Source organism: Sorex araneus, chromosome 6, assembly GCF_027595985.1.
Source record: "Sorex araneus isolate mSorAra2 chromosome 6, mSorAra2.pri, whole genome shotgun sequence".
Lineage (NCBI taxonomy): Eukaryota > Metazoa > Chordata > Mammalia > Eulipotyphla > Soricidae > Sorex > Sorex araneus.
In genome coordinates this window covers 59,506,471-59,530,922 of record NC_073307.1, presented here as the reverse complement: position 1 = coordinate 59,530,922, position 24,452 = coordinate 59,506,471, and the positions used below count along the sequence as shown (strand labels likewise).

The 24,452-nt window shown below is 57.7% G+C and overlaps 1 protein-coding gene across 1 annotated transcript in view; it reads left to right on the top strand.

The window, feature by feature from the left end:
- AGBL1 (AGBL carboxypeptidase 1) overlaps positions 1-24,452 on the top strand; it is a 220,691-nt gene that overhangs the window by 1,857 nt on the left and 194,382 nt on the right. Inside the window, exons 4-7 of the mRNA XM_055143569.1 lie at positions 77-208; positions 3,235-3,328; positions 21,279-21,316; positions 23,572-23,780. Coding sequence (XP_054999544.1) covers positions 77-208; positions 3,235-3,328; positions 21,279-21,316; positions 23,572-23,780 — 473 coding nt within the window. The remainder of the gene's footprint in view (positions 1-76; positions 209-3,234; positions 3,329-21,278; positions 21,317-23,571; positions 23,781-24,452) is intronic.

Sequence of the window (24,452 nt, the reverse complement as noted above, 5' to 3'; positions counted from 1 at the left end):
AGCGCCTTAGGGCACTTGCTCCGCGGCTGGGCCCACCGGCCGCCTGCACCACAGCTGAGTCTGTTTGTGTCCACAGATAAGAAGTTTGGCCAGAAGGCCCTGGCTCTGGAGGCCCTGGACGTCACCCTGATTCTGGCCAGGAAGAACCTGACCCACGGCCAGAACCTCCTGCACTGTCTGTGGGTGCTGCGAGCCTTTGCCGTGAGCGGTGAGTGGACCGGAGTCTCCTGGCAGGGAGGCTGCCCGGGAGGAGAGAGCACTTCCGGTCACTTCCTTCATTTCCTGCCACTTCTCACTTCCTGTCACTTCCTATCACTTCCTGTCATTGCTTTTCCCTTCTCACTTCCTGTTGCTTCCTGTCGCTGCCTGTCATTTCCTGTTGCTTCTCGTCACTTCCTGTAGTCTCCTTTCACTTCCTGTTACTTCTCACTTCCTATTGTTTCCTGTTCATTTCTGTCCCTTCCTATCACTTCCTTTTACTTCCTGTCACTTCTTGCTGCTCCTGCCCTGTTCTCACTTCCGTCGCTTTCCTTGCAAAGTCTCAGGGATGACAGGGATCGTGGCCTCTTCCACGGAGGAGGAGGCTATGATCACGTCTGTGACCGCCTGCTCCTGGGACAGTAAGGGCTTAGGCATGAGCCATCAGTGCTGCCATTGGGCGGAATGGGCCTCTGAGGAAGCAGGAGGAGAAAATCTTTCGAGGGAATTAGGAGGTCCAGGACCTTCCACGGACTCATAGTCATGGACCAAGCGGCGAGTGGGGGGGAGGCGGCAGGGCCTGTATGAACCCCTCTTCACACAGGGGAGCTGGGCGTTGCTGGGGATAGGCCGACTTCTGTTCTCGCTGAGATGCTCGTGTGTTGTCCTGGCGTCCTGAGGATGGCTGGGCCGAGCTGCTGGGAGAAGGGACCCTTACAGCCCCGAACTCAGCCAAGTGCTGGCATTGCTGGGGTGCCCCCTCCCTGTGCTCTAAGGTGCTCACCACACATGCGGCTTTGCCGTGGCCACGCTCTGCGGGCAAGCAGAGCTTCTGAAGCCTGCAACTCGCCCCGTCCTCTGGGAGAAGTACATCCCGGTGAGGCTTTCAATGCTGTGACTCTCCATGCAAGGTGCTGGCTGATGACGTCAGGGTCTGTGAGGCCACCGGGCCCATCAGCAGGTCCCTGACGGCCAGTGGCAGTGGCAGAGATGGCCTCGGGCCTCGCCCAGGCATGTCGCCAGCCGGGATGAGACCGGGGAGACCCCTCCGTTCCTTCTCTGAATCTCCTGCGTTAGAATTGGGGCTCTTGTAAAGGTCTCCTGCTCTGTCAAGACCTCTGAGGGCTTTCCACCTCAACTGGACAGCTGGACTTCATGAGCATGGACGTCCAGAGGGCAGCGCTGTTCCACCGCAGCTCTGTTCCACCGCAACTCAGTGTAGGGGTCTGGACGGGATCTGGAGACCAGGGAGTATCTGGGCGTGCAGGGACCACAGACTCTTTCCATGCCCGGGGCAGGGGAGGGAAGAGAGGGCTGCCGCTCTGTCCTGCCCGACAACCTGTGACCCGCCTTCACCAGGCACTGCTGCATGGTGCAGAATATGCCTCTGAGAGTGCTTGTTGGCAATGTGTGCATGTGTGCAATTCATACACTCACCTGTGAGCTGGTGCATGCATCTGCATGCATCTGTGTACACATGAAGCAGTGTGCATGTGAACACATGAACCTGTGTATAGCTTTGTGTACATGTATGTTACTGCATGAGAGCATGTGTATCCATATGCACACATGTTAGTCTGAGTGCACACATGTGTACTCATGAGCCTGTGCATGAGCTTGCATGCATACAAATGTGCACATTAGCAGGTGTTGTGCACATGTATGTCTGCATGTATATGCATAAACATGGTATGCCTGCATATATAAAATCATGTGTATACATGGACTTATTTGCACACACATTCATATGAGCATTGCATATATGTGCATTGGCATATCTGTATGTAAAGAACATGTTTGTACATGTGAGCTTATTTGTATATGCATGTATATGAGCGTGTGTATACAAATGTCCTGGTGTGCCTGCATGTATAAGAACATATGTGTTCTTATATGTTCTTATATAAGCTAGTGTTTGCATGCATGTAAACACATCATACACATGTGCATTAGTATCTGCATGTATAAAACATGTATACACATGAGCTGGTACGTGATGTGCACATATGAGCATGTGTGTACATATGTGTACTGGTGTGTCTGCATGTATAAGAATATGTGTACAAGTGAACTGGTGTGTTCATATGTACATATGAACATATGTGTACATATGTGTACTGGTGTGTCTATGTATAAGAACATGTGTACACATGAGCCGTGTATGAATATGTGTGTATGGGCATGTGTGTACATGTGTGCAGTGGTGTACCTGTGTGTATAAGAAAATGTGTACACATGAGCTGGAGTGTGCGTGCATGTATATGAACATATTTGTACATACAGGCCTTGTGTGTTCACATGTAAACATATGAATGTACTACCATGCACATGGACACGTGTGTACCTCTGCAGAGTCATGTATGTGTGGATTGTGTCTACCTGTGTGTGTCAATTCCTGTTGATGTCACAGGGAAGGTGCAGTCTGGGCCACCTTGCACTGTATGTCCCTCAGACAGAAGAACTGAGAGGGGCAGAGGCTGTTTTGTGGTGTGAGCCATGTGTGGGGGCAGAAGCAGTGAGATATGACCATGTGGGAGACAGTCACGTGGGAGATGGTCGCAGGGAGACAGCCATGCGGGAGACGACCATGCGGGAGATGGCCATGCAGGAGATGGCCATGCGGGAGGCGGTCACAGGGAGATGGCCATGCAGGAGATGGCCATGCAGGAGATGGCCATGCGGGGGGCGGTCACAGGGAGATGGCCATGCAGGAGATGGCCATGCGGGAGGTGGTCACAGGGAGATGGCCATGCAGGAGATGGCCATGCGGGAGATGGCCATGCGGGAGGCGGTCACAGGGAGACGGCCATGCAGGAGGCGGTCACAGGGAGATGGCCATGCGGGAGATGGCCATGCAGGAGATGGCCATGCGGGAGGCGGTCACAGGGAGACGGCCATGCAGGAGGCGGTCACAGGGAGACAGCCATGCGTGCTTCTCAGGGCTCCCTGTGGAGCTGCCTCTGACAGGCGGGCAGGGTGGTGGCTCCTTCCGGTGCTCCGACACGGGGTGAGAGGGCTGGCTCGTGTCTTTCCCAGTGCCCACGGGAGCCATGCTGGGCATCAACGGAGCCATGGAGCTGCTGTTCCAGGTCATCAGCCCCTACACGCCGAGGCACACGCGGCTCATCAGGTACGACTTGACGTGGTCTTTGCCCCGGGCCCACAGGAACCACACAGACCTGGAGAGAGCCCCACGCGTGTCCACCACGGCCACCTTTGTGGCTGTCACGGGCCTCTGTGTTGGGTGCGGAAATGGAAACCAGTGTTCAGAGATGTTGGGGTTGGGGCAAAAGGCCCCCCTGCCCACTGCCTGCCGTGCATTTGTGCCACCGCCTTAGGGGGGCTGGGATGCTCGGCTCTCCTCCAGGGACAGGCAGGGTGCCTAGCCTGTGGCTCTCGGGGCCTTTGTGTCTGACCTGCTCCATCCCTCATGGTCTGACGAAAGAAGGGGCTCCTGGGCTGGAGCGATAGCACAGCGGGTAGGGCATTTGCCTTGCACGCGGCCGACCCGGGTTTGATTCCCAGCATCCCATATGGTCCCCTGAGCACCGCCAGGGGTGATTCCTGAGTGCAGAGTCAGGAGTAACCCCTGTGCATTGCCGGGTGTGACCCAAAAAGCAAAAAAAAAAAAAAAGAAAGAAAGAAGGGGGGGCTCCTTCATGGTTGGAAGGGTCCAGGGCCCCGGCTGCAGGCTGTCATTCCTCACTCTCTCATGTCAGGCCGGCCCTGAAACCCTGCCCAGTAACCCTGCACGGGGGTGAGTCAGCAAAACCCGCACAGGCTGCTGGCCAGGGGCCACTTCCGGCACCAGCCCGGGTCTCCTGTCCCAGGAGGCCGTGTCCTTCCATCCCAGCTGCTGCTCTGGGCGCTGGCATTCCGACGTAGGACGCAGGCTTGCCACTTACTGATGGTGGCCAGCATCTGGGCTGACCAAACTAGGGAATGCCTAGTCAGGGGCTTCCAGGACCCCTTGTTAGGTTGGGCCCCTGAAGTGATGCTTTGTGGAGAGGTCCCTGGTCTCAAGTGCACAGTTTATTTTATTTTATTTTTGGGTCACACCTGGTGATGCTCAGGGGTTACTCCTGGCTCTGGACTCAGGAATCACTCCTGGTGGTGCTCGGAGGACTGCCTGTCGGGGATTGAACCCGGGTCAGCGCTCCCGGCCCCCAAGCAGCAAGGCTGACTTTCCTCATTTTTCTGTAGTCGCAAGTGGCTTTGCTCTTAAACTGCTACTTCTGGGGGCCGGGGAGAGAGTCCAGTGGCTGTGGGTCGTGCGTCGGACATGAGGCCTGACCCTGGCAGCACATTGCACCCCCAGCATGACGTGGCAGCCATTGCACCCCCAGCATGACGTGGCAGCCTGGGGTTTGGGGGGGTCCCCTGCCCTCTAGACCTTTGCACGGAGCCCCCATGGGGCTGCAGCTGAGGGCGTGGAGCAGCTCCCAGGAGTCTCGGCTTCTGCGTCTGTGGGCCTTGGACAACCGTGCGGACATTTGTCACCTCCGTGTGCCACACTGCCGGCAGCTGTGACTAACACGAATCCCCCGAGGCCTGTTGCTGTTGGAATTGCCTCAACCATAGGTGCGGGGGGAGCTGGTGTCCCCCTTGGCTCCAGCTCCACTTCTAACATAGGAGTCCCAGGAGGGGCCCCAGGCGGGGGCCTCAGGGACGCAGTCTGTGGGGGGCCAGGAGCAACCCCCCGTCACCCAGCCTGTCTCTCAAAGGCCAGCGAGTTATTCCGGACACCCGGGCCCATCCCCCTGGAGCTCAGAGTGCCCTAAAATTAGAGATGCAGCTGCCGTCTGTCCTGTGTCCAGTTGGCACAGGGCCGGACTTCCCTGGGGCCAGGGCACGCGGGGCCTGGACCTGCCCTGTCCCCCTCTGGCCTCCCAGCTGCCAAGTGCTTCCTCCTCCTCCTCGCTGGGCCTCCTGGGCCCCAGGGACCCTGCTCTGCTCCTGGCAGAGGTGGACACCCCTATTCCCATGACACCCACCTGGTGCTGACCTGCTCTCTCTGTCCCCCACACACCGGGTCTGCGACCCTTCTCCCCAATACGGCTGTAAGGGACCCTTCAGGCCCTGAGTGCTCCCCCCTGGGTGATGAGAAAGACGCGCCTGACTGACAGCCCGGCTGTCACTGGTGCCCGGGCTGACGGGAACCCGAGCTCCCGGGCCTGCCCACTGAGCTGCCTGGGGCCAGCCGGTCAGTCACGCAGAACTCTGAGCCTGAGGGGGTCTCCTGCCAACAGGGGCCTGATGGGTGGGTGCATGGCGGCCTCCAGCAGGCAGCCGGGCCCAGAGCTGAGCTAGCCGGAGCCCCTGGGGACACTTTGCTGCCCACTCTGATCCGCTCCCCAGGAGCAGGATTCTGGCCCCACAAACATTTGTGTTTGTTTCCCAGCCCAGCCCCGTCTGTGCCCGTCGTCAGGCCTGGCTCTCCTCCCCGGGAACCTGAGCGTTTGGGTCCTGATGGGGCTGTTCGCACATGCCCAGGTGGGGGCCGCCTGCTCCTGTTTCCATGAAACGCCTGCGTGTGTGTGTGTGTGTGTGTGTGTGTGTGTGTGTGTGGTCACTTGTATCGTCAGTGTCCGTGGGCTTTAGCCTCGGCCTCGCATGCCCTCAGAAGCCTCAGTCATGGCTGATCCGCGACACAGCGGGGAGGGCACTGGCCTTGCATGTGGCTGACCTGGCTTTGATCCCCGGGACCCCACAGGGTGACCTGAGCCCCTCCAAGAGTGACCCCTGAGAGCAGAACCGCAGGTAAGCGCTGCAGCTTCATGACCCTGGCTCGGTTGGGGGGGTCTTCCTGAGAAGGGCCCCGTGGCCAGGGGTAGGCCGATGGCGGTGCTGCCTTCTGCCAGGCTCAGAGGCTCCCCATGTGGCCCCGTGTGGATTGGGGGTGCAGACCCCGTAACTGTAACTCCTGGCTGTGGGGAGTCGGGCATTGCAGGCGAATGCCCCAGTGGGTTGGGAGGGCGGGGACTGCTCCCCGCGCCGGCCTGAGTGTGGGGCACGGGAGCTGCCCTGCCCACTCCCTCTGAGCTCTGCAGCCATGTCCAGCTCCCCCTGCGTGGACGCCCACTGGAGCCAGTGTGCAGTGCATACGTGACTCAGCGGCTGGAAATAGCTCCTGGCCCTCCCCGCCAGGGGCTGTGAGCCCGCTGCTCTCAGACCCCGTCCCAGGGCCACGGGGGCCTAGTTTCTGGGGTGGGGGCCCAGGCTGGGGCGGTGTCTGCTCCCTGGAGCGGGGACAAACCATGGAACTGACCTCCCCGGGCTGCTTGGGAACGGCCAGCAGGACGCAGCCGGGTGCCTGCCCGGATGAATCGTTCCCAACACTGGCCACGACCTTGGCGGATGCTCTGTGGCCTTGGCAGCTCTCAAGCCCCGGGAAGCCTGGTCGGGTCACAATCTGAAGCTGGAAAGTCTTGGGGGTTGAGTCTTGAGTCCTGGAGGGCGCCCCAGCCCACCTCTCTCCCGACCTCTCACCCCCATGGAGTCTCGGCTACCCACCCCTGGATGCTCCTGACATCCTGGAGGCACACAGGGCAGGGTGGGGCATCTCTGATTGGGGGTGACTCCGAGTCCCTCTAGATGCGCCCCGGGGATCTGCCCTGCCCACCCCATGGACCCCAGCCTGGCTTGGCTGCACCTCCCTGAGGGAACTGAGCCCTGCTGGGGTGCTGGGTGGGAGTGGGAAGGGGGTGGGCAGTGGGCCCCGTCTTGGGAGACTCTCAGGACCATGGGGAAAGGACAGGCCAGAGCCTTGGTGGGGGACTCGGGAACTGGGATTGACCCACATGCCCCTGGAGAAGGCAGAGGGGGTGGGGGTACACGGGAGCCAGGTGTGGAGACGGCTGTAGGCCTGGGAAAGGGACAGGGAGGGGACAGTGAGGGACACGGTGGGGCATGGTCATTGGCACAGGGAGGTGGCCCTGGACTTCAATCATGGAGGGACAAAGAGGAGGTGGTGAGGCCGGATGACCACGGGAAGCTCCTTGGCCTGATTAGGACCCGGTGCTGGAATGGGTCTGTCTGGGGCCTTCGTGTCCACCCTCTATGACCGTGACTCATGTGGACGTGAGCATCGCAGTCACTGCTCGCGTCCCCAGCACTGAAGGGGAAAAGACCCAGAACTGCCTGAGTGAGCTCAGCAGGCTGGGCTTCCCTTAGGGGCTCTGAGGGGTCTCTGGCTTGGCCCGAGGAGCACTTTTACAAAGAGTACTCTTGCACAGCTGGTGGATCCGTTTGAAAGCACCTGGGGGAAGTGCGACAGGGCTGGGTGTCCCGCCCCTGTGGGCAGGCCCTGGAGGCAGGAGCAGGGCCAGGTGAGAATTGCACTTGCTTTTTTCCTGAGGACTGACCGGGCGACAGGCACTAAAATGTGGTGGAGCTTGGGCTAAAGCAGAGTTTCTGAGTGGTTGGGATCTGAGGTGAGAAGTGAGAGGTGAGAGCCTTTCAAAGAAAGCAGTGTGGAGACCAGCACACATGGCCTCTCACACTGACACAGACACACCCATACACAGCCTCACACTCACATAACCTCACTCATAGTCTCCCGCTCACACAGAATCACACCCACACACGGCCTCACAGGGCCTCACATTCTCACACACACCATCTCACTCTCACAGTCTCAGATGCACACACACATTCTCACACACATAGCCTCACACAGTCTCATACACACAATCTTACACAGAGTCTTATACACAATCTCATATGTCATACACACACACAGCCTCACACACAATCTCTCTCTCTTACTCTCATTCTCTCTCTCTCACACACACATACACACACACACACACACACACACACACACACACACACACACACACACCGTCTCACACTCCTCGTGGGCTCATTTCGGCTGGAGTGTATTTCAAGGGAGGAAGGGCAGGGAATGCACCAAATTGATTTGGATCTAACGTCTCACTAGGCAATAAAAGAATGGGAATAGATAATTCACAGAGAGGAAATAGAAAAACCGATAAGCTCATAAAAGCGTCCGACTTGCCAATAATCAGAGAAACACAATTTAGGTCAAGGCCCAACTTTCACGGGTCCAAGCAGCAAAGATGGTAAAAACTGATACTTCTTTTTGGCGAGGCTTCGGTCAGAAGGAAGCTCCTGGGACTGTGGATGGAAGAACTATGGGTGTAGACAGAGGGGACGTGCCACAGATTAGGGGAGGGCTCGTCCCTGACCCAGCTTCATCCCTGCTTGAAAACTGTCCAAAAGAACCATGAGAATGGACAATGGAAATCCCTGCCTGGAAGCGGTAGCCTCATTATTATTTATCCCTGGGGCTGTTACACCCAGAAATGGCCCAAGAAGGGGCTGGGAGGCATAGTAAAGCTGATATATGTGTCCGTCATAATGGTACATTGTGATACATGCAAACAGATTAGGAGTGATATTTGCTACCAGTAATGGCTTAGGATAAAATATCGACTAGAAAAAGCAAGGCTCTCAAACCAACGCATCTGCAGCCGTGTGATAGTGGGCGTGGACTTCTGCATGTGGAGATGGAAGGAGCAGTCTGGTTCATCTCGCCCCTGACAGGGCAAAGAGAGCCCCAGAGGACGTGCCTGGGAAGGGATTTTTGAAGACGCTGAGCAGGAAGCAAGTGGGCGGCAAGGGGTCCCGCTGAGACAGTAGCCCTGCAGTGTCCATGCTTACATCTGCAGTGCAGAGAGGGGGACCCCAACAGCCCAGCTGGTCCCTGAGCTGAGGGAACAGGGCTGAGTGAGAGGCTGAGGTGTGGAGTCCACAGCACTGTCCCTGGGCAGAAGGGCTGCAGGGGATGGACGCTGAGAGCCCGGGGCAGGCTCCTTCAAAGCTCCATCTGGACCTGGACGAAGGTGGGTGCATGCAGGCACAGCTGGTACCCAGGGCAGGCAGAGAAGCTGGAAGGACGTGGTTGATGCCCACAGAGGTAAGTGGGAAGTAACCCTTGGTTCTCCGTGGGCGACAGACAGGACCACCTCATGGCTTGGCTTGGGGTGCTTGGTGGAAGGCCCGCTCCCAGTTGTGGGGGGCAGTGCTTTGTGGGTCCTGCCTCTCAGGTATTGGAAATTGTGCTGGGGGCCTGGGTGACCAGGGAGAAAGGTTGTTTTAGGAGATTCCAAATGTGCAGAGGGTCTAGAAAGGCATGTTCAGACAGCCCGCAGGGAGAGGACAGCCACCTTAGTGTGGACATTGGGGGCACCGATGAAAACAGGTCCCATGTGCAGGAAGAGGGGTTCGGGACTCAGAAACTGAAAGTTTCCAGAATGAAGTGGGACAGGGAAGAGATGTGCCTCTCTCTCTCTCTCTCTCTCTCTCTCTCTCTCTCTCTCTCTCTCTCTCTCTCACACACACACACACACACACACACACAAACACAGGTCCACTCCCAGAACCCCAGAGGGCCCACCAAGTTTCACCAGGGGTGATCCCTGAGTGCAGAGCCAGGAGTAAGCCCTGCACACTCCAAAACCCAAAAATAAGAAGAAATTGAACACAGGTGAATCTTGGGATGGTTCCCCCTGCTTAACATACATAGTCCATGCCCACGTGGTAGATTTATAGTGTTAATAGAATTATTAATTCTACAATGATATTAAACTGTAATTATGTGATCATAATCATCATAATTACCACAGTTTTAGTACGCAATAACCCAGTCAAATAATTATGTAATGAAAATAAACTAAAATACATAATGGATTTATCTATGGAATACATGATGATATATTCACATATCATGGTTGCATAATATAATATGCTGGGATATCAGATACTCAGTGTTCTATTATCTCTCATCATAGTACACGAATGATTGCACATACGGGTAAGTCTAAACATCTCCTAAAGCAGCCGTAACGCAGAAGGCAGCAACAGAAGTATAAAGTGTTCCCTCAGGTTCAGTGAGTTCCTGAGGCAGAGGGAAGGAGGGCCGGAGCTCACGGTCCACCCGTGTAGGTGACCAGAGGGAGCTGCTGCTCACAGCAGCCAGGTGGGAGAGGTGGACGGTCAGCGTTCTCCGCTGGAGGGGCGGGAGCAGCGCTGCCCCCGGGCCCCCAGTGCAGCGCAAGGACAGACGCAGGTCAGAGGGGCAGGGTGGGGTGGAAGCAGAGTGCCTCTGCTGATGGCGGGTCGAGAGAAGTGTTACGGGGACACAGACGCAGAGAGAGTGGCCGAGGCCTGCTCTCTGAGGGGACGGACCACCCTCTAGGTCGATGTTTTCAGAGCTTCAGATGAGCAGATGCCAGAGCGAGTGAAGCGGAGGCAGAAATAGGCACGATCAGGGTTGTTGCAGGTTTCAATAACCCTCTCGAAGAGATCGATACCGTGGAGAGGAAATCAGTGAAGATGAAGCAAAGGGGGAGAGCACTGTGGCCAGGGCGGCCTCCTGCCGGGGGCAGGCTGTCCCCACCCTGCGCGGCAGTTGCCTTGCTCCGGGCTGTTGATGGAGACCAGCAGCTGGGGGGATCAGGACCCACAGCCTGCTCTTAGTTGCTTGTAAGAGTTTGTGCCATAGAGGGCCCGGGGCGATCGTCCGAGGCTCATCTTGCTTCCCATGTGGCCAACCCCGGCTCAATCCCCGACATCCCATATGGCCTTCCAAGCGCCACCAGAAGTGATTCCTGAGAGCAGAGCCAGGCGTAACCCCTGAGCACCACCAGGTGTGGCCCCCAACTGAAAATAAAGAATTTGAGCCATAGAGATACGTTATGTAAGCATGGGAAATTACACCAGAAATTGGTAAGAAAAAGGCCCAGCAGATGCCACCCCCAAGTCTGGGAACCCAGGTGTGTGCTCAGGACCTACATGGGGCTTTCAGCCCCCAGCTGTCTCCGCCAGGGGTCCCCACTTCTCGGGGCCCGAGACGCCCCCTGAGCTTATTACCTGTGCCTGGCCTTCAGGGAGGGCTCTCGGACACGCGAGCAAATAATTCCTCTCGGGCTCACAGCCCCGTGTCTCCTCCCTGCCACATGTTTGCGATTCAGGACCTTTTGGAGGACAAAGCAAATTTAGATTCCAGGGCTGGAGCGATAGCACAGCGGGTAGGGCGTTTGCCTTGCACTCGACTGACCGGGTTCAATTCCCAGCATCACATATGGTCCCCTGAGCACCGCCAGGGATAATTCCTGAGTGCAGAGCCAGGAGTAACCCCTGAGCATCGCCGGGTGTGACCCAAAAAGCAAAAAAAAATAGATACCAGGACAGGCACTTGTGTTAAAACATCCACAGACACTCTGAATGTGTCCTCAGAGAGGGAAAACAAGAGGGTGGTCAGGGGCCGGAGCGATAGGACAGTGGGGAGGGCCCTGGCCTTGCATGTGGTCGATCCGGGTCCAATGCCCAGTACCCCATATGACCTCCTGAGCCCGCCAGGAGCACCACCAGATGTGGCCCCGAACAAAACCAACCAGAGGGTGGTGGGAGCCCAGCCCCAGGAATCAGCAGCGCCGGGTGGTCGGTGGGACCTTGGGGCTCCCCAGAAGGGAAGCCGCATCTGGGTACCTGCCTCAGAGGGTCCCTTGCCCGGTGACCTCAGCACACCCACGCCCGCATGTGGCCGCTCTTGGGTGTGCCAGGGGCTCTAGAGGGCCACACTGACTCACACAGCCCCATCACGGAGTTAGGGAGACAGCGACAGAGTTTCAGAGAAGGCAGGTCAGGCCCCAGCGGAGAAAGGGTCTGCACTCCATCTCTCCCTCCCTCCCTCCCTCCCTCCCTCCCTCCCTCCCTCCCTCCCCCTTCCTTCCCCCCCTGTAAAAAACTAAAGCACGCCGAGGGGCATGTGCACTCGTGGGCTCTCTGGGTGGCTCTGTCTCACCGCCCACATTCGGTGCCCCGTAACTGCTGTGTGTGCTGTCGGTCAAGGGCAGGCGATGGAAGGAAGAAGGCCAAACTGGTTGCTCGATCAGTTTATTTCATTTTCTCTCCCTGCTTCTCTCCCGGCTCTGGATCTCTCTCTGGATCTCTGGATCTGGCCCCCCAACCCACTCTTACAGCCTAGTTAAATCTCCCCAGCATGAGGGGGTTGAGGTGTACACATAGGTGTGGTCACCATCAATAGGGTTGAGGTTCCTTTCCCTCAGGGGATGCTTCTCCTAGGACTGACTCCCTTTCAACAGGAGGATCCACCCAAGGGTGGAGTCCCATGAGTGTGTTTCTCCTCTCCTCATTCGGCAAACATATAAGAATTCATAATATTAATCATTTTGTATGGAAACAATAAGAGATGCATTAAAGCTTATAGAATTGCTCTCCTGGGGCCATCTCAATCTCAGACTACAGTGCTCAGGCCAGATCAGTCTTTCCTATCCCTAGCAGGGTCCTAGTCTCATCATTACTTTTGGATCATGACAGCATTTGTCCATGATCAAGCTCTTAACTTATAGTTAAGAATTAGGCACTTTGGCCAGGCCCATCTCGATGCCAGGGTAGCACATAACTCACCGCTCGCCCTGGATCCGTCCCGTCCCTCGTCGGGATCTTGCTTTTGGGGTGTGCTTTTGGGGTGCTAGGAACTGAGGGCAACTGAGGCTTAAGTGGAGAAAGCAGATGCCCAGAAGGGAATAATATTCAAGGCCAATTAAATCCCAAGTTACAAAAGCATAATATACAACAAGGACATTGCTTTAAAGTAAATTATTCAAAAGGCACAAGAAGAGGAGACAGGCAATATTAACTTATAAGTTCAGTATCCTAGGAAGGTCTGACCTTACAAACTAGCAGAGTCAGATTAAGGGAAAGCCGCGGATTAACTGTTTTGGGGAAGAGAGCATAGAGAAGTGATTACAGCTAAACAAAGGGATGGGAGAGATTCTGGAACACCTTGATGGGTGAGACTGGGGTAAGCCTAAACTCTGGGAAAAACTGGGACAAGCTACTCATGGCAAGGGGGGAGAGGACAAAGTAAGGTCATCCTACACTCCCCTCCCTCCCTCCCTCCCTCCCTCCCTTTCTTCCCTCCTTCCCCCCCCATCTCTGTCTTTCTCTCTCTCTCAAAACAAGAACGTGTCCTTCATGGCTCAATGCAAACCTGGTGACCAGATTCGTTTCTTCTTTTCTCTTTGGTTCTGTGGTTTAGGTCACGTGGGCAGGTGCTTAGGTCTGACATTCCCCACCAATGCCCCTGTGTTACTTCCAGCTCCCGCTGCCACCCCCTCACCCCGTGTTCACAGTGGCAGGTGTCCCCAGATGAGAACAGCCGTGAACATGGCCAGTCGAGGGCCGGGCCGCCCTGTGAGCCGTGTTCCCTGTGCTGGGGAGTTGGGGTGGGCAGGGTGGCCCCAGGCAGCAGGTGTGGCCGAGCTGGGCTTTCCTGCTATTGCTGCTTCTGTTTTGATTTGGGGCCAGACCCGGCGGTGCCCGAATCTGCAGTGCCTCTGTGCTCAGGGATCACTCCTGGTGGGCTTGGGGGACCCGACTCCCAAGTTCTTAGGCCTGAAACGGGGAGTTTCAAACCTTCTTCATGACCTCCACGAATGTTCTAATGAAAGCGGATGATTTAAAAGCCAGGGTCGAAAGTCTCATCCACGTTCAAATCAGTCTCTGCCCATCTCCCTGGCACATAGCCGAGTACGCTGCTGATGCAAATCCCGGCTGCTTCTCTTCAGTCGAGAAACCTTCCCCTCCCAAGCAAAAGCGCTGTACCTGCTCAAGGCCAGCCCCGCCCACAGGCTTTCAAAGGAGAAGCTGTTCTATGACTTTGAAAGGGTCTTTAAAGCAGGCCAGAGTGATGCAGGCAATTTTTGTCGTGACAGAGGAGCTAGGAGTTGGGCATTGTCTGTTCACTGCCACCGGCCTTAGCGGAGAATGTGAGCTGCTGTTTGTGCAGGCCCTTCCAAGTGAGGAGGAGTCACCTCTGACTTGCATGAAAGCAGGGCAAAGGGTTAAAACTTTAAAGCACAGGTCGATTCTCTTTCCCCAGGTCTGTGGGGAACCTCGAAGGAGCTGGTTAAGGTGTCCGCGGGAAGCCTGGGATTGCTCTAGGTCGCGACAGACACTTAGTGGAGAAGGACTCGTTCAGGCGGGCAGAGACTGCGCCAGCCTCCAAAACACCACAGAAGGGCCGGCCACACACCCAGGGCCGTCTCCACCTCTATACTAAAACTGTAGCTTAGCTGGGGACCCAATTTTGATTTCACAGGTTCAAATTGTTCTTAGAACATTTTTGTTGTTGTTTCCTGGAGAGGTTCAGCTTTGGAGTGTCTCAAAACCGCAAATGCTTTAGACATAGAAAACTATCAAAATGCTGTTTTTGTGAAGCCCTAACATCCACAGTGCCTCAAACAAAAGTAAAATACAGACAGGAAGGCAGATTGAGTGGATGTGAAGGCGGAGGGCCCGTGGGGGTCCACGCTGGACCCACGTGGTTCGGACCAAAGGCTTGCCCTTGCCGGTGCATAAAATCGAAAATTCTTCCGGATGAGAAGAATTTGGAGTGGAGGAACACACAGCTGAAGAACTCAATCACAAGTTGCTAAAACAACAGGATGAGCAGGTGGCAAAGATCACCCAGGGCAAACCAAAGCCAAAACCAAGAGCGTGAATCTTGACTTTGCACACAGCGAGCAGAAGAGGGAGTGAACAGATGCGGCAGAAAACCAATGGTGGATGCAGAAAAAGGTTCATAAAGGGACTCACCCACCAATCTCAGAAGGCAGAGGGGAGGTGGTCAGAGATGAGGGCCTGAGAGCAATGGCGCCCCCTCACCTCCAGGGGGCGCCATGGAGCCGCGGCACAGCCGCCCAGGCTCCACCTCCTGACTTTCCCCGCCTTCTGCGCGGGGCGCCTCGGCCAGCCCGTACCCTGAGAGTTGGCTTAGATCTAAGGAGCAGCATGTTCTCCCGGGGCTCCTCCTGGGCCCGCAGCCTCCTTCAGCCCGTTCTTCTCATTGTCCACCCTCAGGACTAAGAGGTCGTCTGTGGCGCGGCCAGGAGGCGCAGGACAGGGGCTGCTGAGTGAAGCTGCTGAGTCCCAGGGCTGAGAAAGAGCTGGAGCAGCCGGAATAGGTGGAGAATTTGCCAGCCACGTTGCAGGGGAGGCAGCCGCTGCCGTCCGAGGGCTGCAAGTCGGGGCTGGATCTGGAAGATGCACCTGCACAGCCGTTGTTAAAAATGCAGACATTTGGGGAAATTTAGGGGGAAGGGAATCAAGAAAACTCACTCCTCTGTCTGTCCTCCCCACAGCACACACCCCACCTCTCTCTCTCTCACACACACACATACACAACACACACACTCACACACATACACATATACACACTCACACAACACACACATACGCACACTCACATGTACTCTTACGCACAGGCACACACACTTTCACACAACACACTCACACATACATACTTACATATACTCTTATGCACAGACACACAGACTCTCACAACACAACAGACACACATAAACACACTCACATATACTCTTACACACAGACACATACACTCTCACAACACACAGACACACAACACACACTCACACACACAACACACATACACATATACACACTCACACAAGTTTGAGCAGAAAACTGTTTTCTGTGCTGTGGGGGGCTCTGCAGTTGGATTTCGTTGCCTGTGTTTTGGGGGTCAGGGCCCCCAGGGCCCCCAGGAGCCGTGTGAAGAAAGAAGGCTTCACTCTGTTCCTGCGAGTGTGCTGATACAGCGTCTTCCCTGGGATGCTGCTTCACTTCTGTGGGCTTTGTGGTGGCGTGAGGGGTGGAATCCACGGCTGCCCCCTCCCGAGCTCCTGTCAGACGCCCTGAAGTGGACCAACAGGTACCGGAAAGGGCTCAAGCTGGTTATGACTTGTTCAGGGGCACATGCCGACGAAAGCCACACGAGGCGCCACCTCACCTCTGCTCGAATGGCTGCTGTGCAAAGGAGCAAAGCAAAGTGCTGTTGGGGGGTGGGCGAGGGGGCAGCAGACGCCAGTGCCGGGAAAGCCAGGGAGAGGGGCTTGTTGGGAACTGCAGCAGGACTCTCGAGGCCCAGCTCTGCACTCACTGCCTCGCCCGGGCGTCTGCCTCTGCCGAGATGAGCATTTCACGTGGCCTATTGGACAGTACCCCTTGCCTGGGGCTCCGGCCGCACGTTATCACACGGAGGGTGTGGGGCGGGAGGAGGAAGCTAGAAGTGACGTGGGGACCATATGGGGACAGTGCGAGACAGGACAGTGTGGGGACAGTGTGAGGACAGGGCAGCATGGGGACAGTGTGAGGACAGGACCATGTGGGGACAGTGTGAGGACAGGGCAGCGTGGGGACAGTGTGAGGACAGGACCATGTGGGGACAGTGTGAGGACAGGGCAGCATGGGGACAGTGTGAGGACAGGACCATGTGGGGACAGTGTGAGGACAGGGCAGCGTGGGGACAGTGTGAGGACAGGACAGTGCTGGGGACAGTGCTGTGCACATTGGTGTGTGTGTGTATGTGTGTGTGTGTGTGTGTGTGTGTGTGTGTGTGTGTGTGTGTGTGTATAAGGGGTTGCAGTGACTGTACATTAGTACTGTCCACAGTAACACTATTCTAATAGTACTGGTAAAGCTACAATCTAATAAATCTTTTAAAAAGTATTTATTGGAAAAGCCTAGATATGGCAATAACCAAAATTTCTATTGATTGACTAATGGGTAAAAAAAACGTGACCTGGGGTCAAATGGATAGCACAGCGGGAAGGGCACGGCACTGCCAGCCTGGGTTTGATGCCTGCCAGCCCAGATGGTCCCTGAGCCAGGCAGGAGTCCTGAGCACTGCTGTGTGTGGCCCCCCCATAAAAAAGAAAATGTGATCTATACATGGCCACATGTTCACAGGGGAATATTATTCAGCCTTAAAAAAGAAAGTTCATTTGTGACATTGTGAATTAGTCTATATTGGAGAAATAACCCCCTTGAGCCCCCTTACTTCTGTGCTCTGAAGAGCTGGAACCCATGCCAGCAAGGGTAGGGGGACCACATGGGGGCAAAGAAGGAGGAGGGTGTGGGAGAATACGCAAAATGTGGGACTGGAGAGATGAATGAGCTTCTGAGATGGGATGGACAAGCATGGCCACGATGATGAATGACCCTCTGGCACATGCTGGGAGTCTGTAAGATGAAAGATTGGAAACTTTCCCAACACATGCACACACAGACACAGACACAGATATATAGATACACACAGACACATACAGACACAAACAGACACACACGGACACAGATACACAGACATACACAGACACACACAAAGACATACACAGACACAGACACGCAGACGGTGGTCATCTGCAGAGGCGGTGGGCAACTCAGGAAGTTAACTCCAGGGATCTTCCCAGGGTGCACAGACCCCAACGCAGGGATCTGCATAGTTGGAGTATGTGGAACTTTCTTACTTTGGGTTGGGCCACACCTGGTGATGCTCAGGGGTGACTGCTGGCTTTGCGGGGGGACCTTCTGGGGTGCCCAGGATAGAACCCGGTCAGTGGCTCGCAAGGCAGATGTCCTTCCCGCTGTGCTATTGCTCTGGCCCCACTTGGCATGTTCTGTCAGGAAGATCTCGATGGCGTTCCAGTGAAAAAGCTGCTGCCGTGTCACCGTCAGATGAGAAACGGAGGCGGGGGTGGGAGAGCCCCATAGCGACACTGCCAGGGGCCAGGAGCCTTCATGAGGGGCTGGGCTCCGGGCAGTGAATTCCAGGCAGTGCCACAGCTTGACAGGAAGTGGAGAAAAGGACTGAGGGATGCGGCCTGTGGCACTGCATTTGGTGCCGGAAGCACACAGGCACACTCTGGACTCGCCTCACCCACAGGCCCGTCTGTCCCGTGCTGAGCTGGGGACGGGGACAGTGGCCGTCCGCACGGGGTCGGAGTCACCTGCAGGCAGCCTCTCCCTGGAGGCCAGAGCGCGCAGCTTGCCTGGGAAAGCGATCAAGATGAGTGCGCATCATGAGGAGAGGCATATTGATCACCTCCCACAGCCCCAATAATCAATCAGAGACGAGCACTGGCAAAGCGATCCCATTCCGCGTTGCGGTGGACCAGAATCCCGCCTGATGGAGCTTTGAGTGCAGCAGACACAGTTCTCTCTCTCTCTCTCTCTCTCTCTCTCTCTCTCTCTCTCTCTCTCTCTCTCTCTCTCTCTCAACTTGCATGTCATCCTTGTAGAAGCTCTCATGGCCCCACATGCTGTACTGCATGCAGTCTCTCCCCTGGACTCCTGCTACAGTCTTTCCCCTGGACACTGTCTGCTACAGTCTCCCCCCGACCCCCTGCTACAGTCTCTCCCTGGGCCCCTGCTACAGTCTCTCCCCGACCCCCTGCTACAGTCTCTCCCCGACCCCCTGCTACAGTCTCTCCCTGGGCCCCTGCTACAGTCTCTCCCCGGGCCCCTGCTACAGTCTCTCCCTGGGCCCCTGCGGTATTTCTTTTAGCAACCAACCTTTTCCCTAGATTCACTCCCTAAACCAGTCATGCAGATTTGAAGCTGTTCTCTGGCCTTGAAACCAGCTTGTCCCTGTGCTCCGAAGCGTTTCCGTGCTGTTTGAAGTTTCTGCATTTTGGACAATCTTACCTTAATGTGGGGGATGGAATTACTTAAGCTTAAAGTGAAGCACTGGGCTGGAGTGATAGTATAGTGGGCAGGGCATTTGCCCTGCACCGGGCCAATCTGGGTTCGATCCCTGAGCACCCCCAGGAGTAATTCCTGAGTGCAGAGCCAGGGTTCAGCCCTGAGCACTGCTGGGTGTGCCCCCAAAACAAAATCAAAGAGAAGTGATCTGAGATCTGAGCACGCTAGTGTTCAAGGCAATATTGGTTCTAATAGCAAAAGGCCAGAACTGAAGAACCAAGCCCTGGCATATTGATGAGGGAGGTATTGGTAAAGGTGTAACAGCAGGGCCTGCTAGTCACTAAAGCATGTTTATGTGTTGAGGAAAGTGACGGAAGACATGATTAGTTGAAAAATACAGAGACTAGGGGCTGGAGTGATAGCACAGCGGGTAGGGCGTTTGCGCGGCCGACCTGGGTTCAAATCCCAGCATCCCATATGGTCCCCTGAGCACCGCCAGGGGTGATTCCTGGGTGCATGAGCCAGGAGTGACCCCTGTGCATTGCTGGGTGTGACCCAAAAAGCAAAAAAAAAAAAAAAAAAGGAAAATACAGAGACTATAAAATGATGTTTCTAAAATGTCTCTCTGTCTCCTAGTCTCTGTCTCTCCCTGTCTCTCAGTCTCTGTCTCTCTCTTCTCTGTGTGTCTTGCCCTGTCTCTCTGTCTCTGTGTCTCTGTCTCTCTCTGTCCTTCCCTGTCGTTCCACCCCAACCTGGCTTGGTTGAGTCCTTGCCAGCTTTCCTGTTCCTTATTCCATCTCCATCGCCATTAAGGTCGGGTCTGGTAAGAACTCAAAATCCCTCTTACTGTACACTTAATTTTTTTCACACTTTCTTTAATGGCAAATAGCCTAAGAGTCTTCTCAGATTGGGGGGGAGGGAGTATCATGTTTTTGATGCGTCGTGACCAGCATAGAGCACAGGCACCTCATACCAGCTCCCATGGGGGGTGTCCAGAATCTCCGGGGGTTCCCCGAGGGCCATGAACGTGACTGATGAGGGTCCAGCCATCCCCAGCGCCCTTGTCCCCAGGAGCAGTGGCACAGGCCCAGATGCAGAGAGGTGGAGGGAAGAGGCCCTGGGAAGGAGGCGGACACAGGCCGGGCTGGCCCCACTCTGGGGCGAGAATGACCACAGAGCCGGCCACCATGTCCAGGTGGCTAGTAAGGCCCCTCCGGCTCCCCCTGGCTTTTCCTCCTCCAGACCCCACTGGAGGAGGACACTCCAGTGGACACGGGGAGTTCCGGGCCGAGTTGGCCTCACAGAGTGTGTGGGAGCCCCCAAGACTCACTCGCAGGCTGCTCAGGCTCACTCAGACCCCAGGGACCGTGGCTGGACGGGACAGCGGGGACGGCACCCGGGGGCGAAGGGCAGGTCACCAGCGCCTGAGGGGCCTTCAGGAGAGACACAGGGGAAGGCTCCTTCTGGCCGCGCTGCTGGCCTCACACAGCCAGCCCTCCGCCTGCAAGGGACAAGGCCTCTGGCTGACCCGGCGGGCCCCAGGGGGCGTGTGTGCTTCAGCCCAGACAGTGCTGGGGTGTGGGAAGCGCTCTGGCCTCTCCCCCCGCACCCCCCGCGCGCCAAGGCCTGCGCGCCTGCTCGGCAGACTCACTCTCGGGCCGGGCGCTTCCTAATTAGATTTTCCACGAGCTTCTCTCCTCATCTATCAGCTCTTCCCCTGCCTTCATCGTCCTCCGCCCGTGATCCTGCCCATTTGTCAAGCTGCCTGCGTCTGCACTCGGCATCTGCGGCCGCGCGAGGGTGATGCGGACTAATGGGGTGCCGTGTCTCCCGGCCTGCCGGGCTGGGGCCTCCTCCCACGGCTGCCCTTCTGCTCCTGCTGGCCCGGCTGGAGGGCAGTGTCCGTCACCTGCCGTGTCCGGAAAGGAAGAGCATTCCACACAACGTGCTCTTGGACTTCTGGGACGGTGGCTCTAGCCGTAGAACATTCTGGAAACCAAAGCCCCCCTGTGCGGTGTGCCCGAGAACTGGGAGGCCAGACTTCCCAAAACACTAACCGGTTTCACGGCTGATTAACCCGTGGTGACCTTGGATATGGTTCCTGTGACGGGACAGGCGGGGGGAGCAGGCCCCGGGTCCCGGGTCGGATGGGGAGCTCACGTGTGCCTGAGCCAAAGCGAGTCCCCCGGGCGGGACAGGGCAGGATGCATGTAAGGACAGAAGCATGTTTCTGTGCCCGGTGCCTGCGTCTTGCGCAGACTCAGATGCCGTGCTGGGCCACGAGCGTGTCCAGTCCCGCACACCCCAACCCTCCCTTCCGGCCGAGGCATCTGCACGGCTGCCTCTGCTGTTTAGGGGGTTCTGGACGGTGCTGAGGAGGGGTGGGGGAGGACTTGCATCCTCTCTGCTGAAGGCCATGGACCGCCCACTCCCCGTGGATAACGGGGCCACCAGGGGTAGCCCTGGCACCAGTGCGTGTCTGTGCACGGCTCTGGACAGACACTGCACTTTTTTCCCTCTCTCCCCAGGGCAGCCGCCGAGATCCTGGCCCAGCTGCTGAGATCCAGTAAGCACCTTTGCGGGTTGGGTCTGCACCTTGGGGGTCCAGGCGTGGCCTCTTCCCATGTGGCTCCACCGTGGCTTCGCTGGGATCTTTGGGGCTAGAGGGGGCAGTTGCCCTGGTCCCGGATCCAGCTACCCACAGCTGAGTATCCCAGGTGGGCATCCTGGAGGCAGCACCCCCCACAGACAGGGCGGGGGCCCTCAGGGACCCTCGGAGAACCGAGTGGCACCAAGATCCGCTCTGGAACAAGAGTCCTGGCCGTGAGTGACGGGCTCCTCCTCCGTCCATCTCGGCCCGGCTCGCAGGGCCCCTGGGGGCTGGGCCTGTGACCACCTGGCCCTGAGCGGGGCTGGCAGCCTCCCGGTTGTCCCAGCCGAGACCCAGAGCAGCCTCTAGACGCGCCTGTCCTCTGCGTGTCCCCTGGGTCAAGCTATTCGGACCCGCTCCCAGGAGTGGGGGCCCTCCCGCCTCCTTCCAGGCAAAGCGCTGACCTTCCCACCCGAGCAGCTGATACAGCAGCATCTGCTGTGGCCACTGTCCTCAGAAGTGCCCCGGGGGACCCAGCCGGCCCTCACCCCTGCAGTTCCCCCACCTGCCAGGTGGCGGCGCTGCTCTCCCAGCGATGCCTGCCTGCCCCCCCCACCTCCACTCTGCCACCACGGCCCCCCCCTATCTATTTGGTGTGAGTAATTTGTTTATCAGGAGGTTATTTTAATCCAATTTTGGCCGCATTGGCGATTCTGCGCTAGCTGTGCTCCCCAGCCTTGGCCGCGCCCGTCTTGGGGGGAAATCAGCTCGCAGGTGACTGGAGCTTCCTCCTGGCGATGCGTGTGTGGGGAGGTGGGCTCGAGCAGGGGCCGAGGGGCCAGAGGGCCCTGGTCTGTGGCACATGGCACTGGCAGCCACCTGAGCTCAGGCACCCCAAGAGGCAGCTCCTGCCCTCCCTGAGCCCCCCGGAGTCTGTAGTGCCCCCAGGAGCCAGCCTCTGCCCTCCCCTGAGCTATGCTGGGACCACGTGACTGTGAGACCCTGTTGCCAGCAGACCCCCAGGGCAGGGCTCAGGCCAGGTCCCTCCTGGACACCCTCAGACACCCCCTGCCCACCCCTCCACAGCGGGTCTAGTGAGGGCTCTGAAGAGGGTCTGCTCTGAGGGGGCCTGCCCACTCCAAACCCTCTCGGAACCAGCCTGTCCTTGCCCTGCCCACCTCCCTGGAGCAGCATTCCCTGGAAGAACTCTCTAGAACACCCCCCTGCCAGGTCCTCCCTCTGCTTCTTTCTGGCTCCCCCTGGTCGGACCCTTCCCCCTTCCCGGGGAGCACTGGGCGGGGGTGGGGGGGAGGCTTGTCAGGTGCTGTAAACAGAGTTGTTTGCTGAGGATTAGCAGGAAATCGGGGATAAGAGCTGGGAGATGGATAAGGGATTTTTCTCTGAGACAATTAACGATCCCCCCCCCCCCCCAGGGAAGGAGGAGAGAATGAAAGGTATGAGAAGGACATCGGTGACGTACCACATCTTCTGCTCTCAAGGCAGACAGGCCCCCCCCCCCCAACCCAAGCCCTGGCCCCAAACCTCGACTCTTATCCTCAAGGCCCCCACATTCCTGACCTCCAAATACCCCAAATTGCTGGCCCCAAGTCCCCCAAATCCTGACCTTCCGGGCCCGGCTGCTTGTAAAGGCCCGGTCAGCATTTCCCTAAGTTGGGAGGGTCCGGGCCAGGGAAGCCGGCAGTGCAGCTGTGAGGAGACCCCGCTTGACTCCAGAAGGGGCAGTGGCCTGAACATTTGGGGCCCCTCCCTCTGGCCACTGCGCTGGCCTCGGGCTGCAGGACTCACCCACCCCACGGGGGTCCCGGCTGCAGACACCTCTGGGGGCCCCACGAGGGCCTGTCTCCCCAGGCCCTGAGTGAGGGCCCCTCTGGGATCCCGGGGGCTCCCTGGGCCTCTGGCTCTGCCTTTTCTCAGCTGCCACCTTTTATGCTCAGCGTCTGCACTGACCTTGGTGTCTGCTGCTCAGGGAGGGGACGTTGGACACTCCCAGTCTGCCCTGATGCCTGCGAGTTCCTCTGGTCTCTTGATGTGGGCCTTCCACGCCCCACCCTCACCCTGGAAAGTGGTTGGGGCCCTCTAGAAGGGACGCCTGAGGCTGGGGGTCCTCTTTAGAGGGGACGCCTGAGGTTGGGCCCCTTCAGAGGGGACGCCTGTGTCGTGGGCCCCAGCCCTGCCGGACTCCCGACCCCGACCTGTCTGCCCCTTTCCAGGATCCAACATCCGCCGGGCAGTGAATCGGGGCTCTGTGGCCACCCTGCTCCAGCTGTATCAGGACTGGCACGAGCACGACCAGGCCGACGCCTTCGTGCCCATCCGCCGGGCGCTCCTGCTGTGTCTGCGGCACGTGGCCGCCCTGCGCTCGGGCCGGGAGGCCTTGCAGGCGGCCCAGGGCCTGGAGCTGCTCTTCAGGACCACGCAGGTAACACAGGACCGGGTGCCCCTGAGGGACCCTGGGGGGACCCCCTCGCTGGGGCAGTTCCTAGCTCCTCATTCCACCTGCACTGACCACCCACAGGCATGGGGGCTCATGGGGGACCCAAAGTGGGAGAAACGGGGTTCAATTCCCTGGGCAGCACGGGAGAACCCCAAGCTCGCCCAGCCTTGGGGAGATGGTATGGCCGAGCTCCTGGCTGAGGAGGGGGCTCTGGGGGGACGACTTGGCCCCTGCTCTGGAAGATGTTCAGGGGGGCCAGCCCAGATGGGAGGGGGCTTTGGAAACGATCGTGTTGTGGGTGGGGAAGGGGGGCTGAGTGCAGGGCCCTGGGGAGACCCTGCAGACCATGATGCTTGTCCCTCCACTCCAGGGGGCACTCAGCCTGGGTCAGGTGGGGCAGGTGTGGCCCCCCGGGCTCCCCTTCCCCCCTACACTCGATTTCCCCAGTTTCCACCCCATCAGCAAACTCCCCAGACCAGCCTGTGCGGGGACCCTCGTCCCTGACACCTGACTCCTGCTCCCCGTCCCTCCCTCAGCCTGTGTGGGGACCCTCGTCCCTGACACCTGACTCCTGCTCCCCCGTCCCCCCCTGGCCAGGCGCTGCCCGCACAGGCGCTTGCGTGGGTGTGGGTGCAGGCTCGGACCCCGTCCATGCCG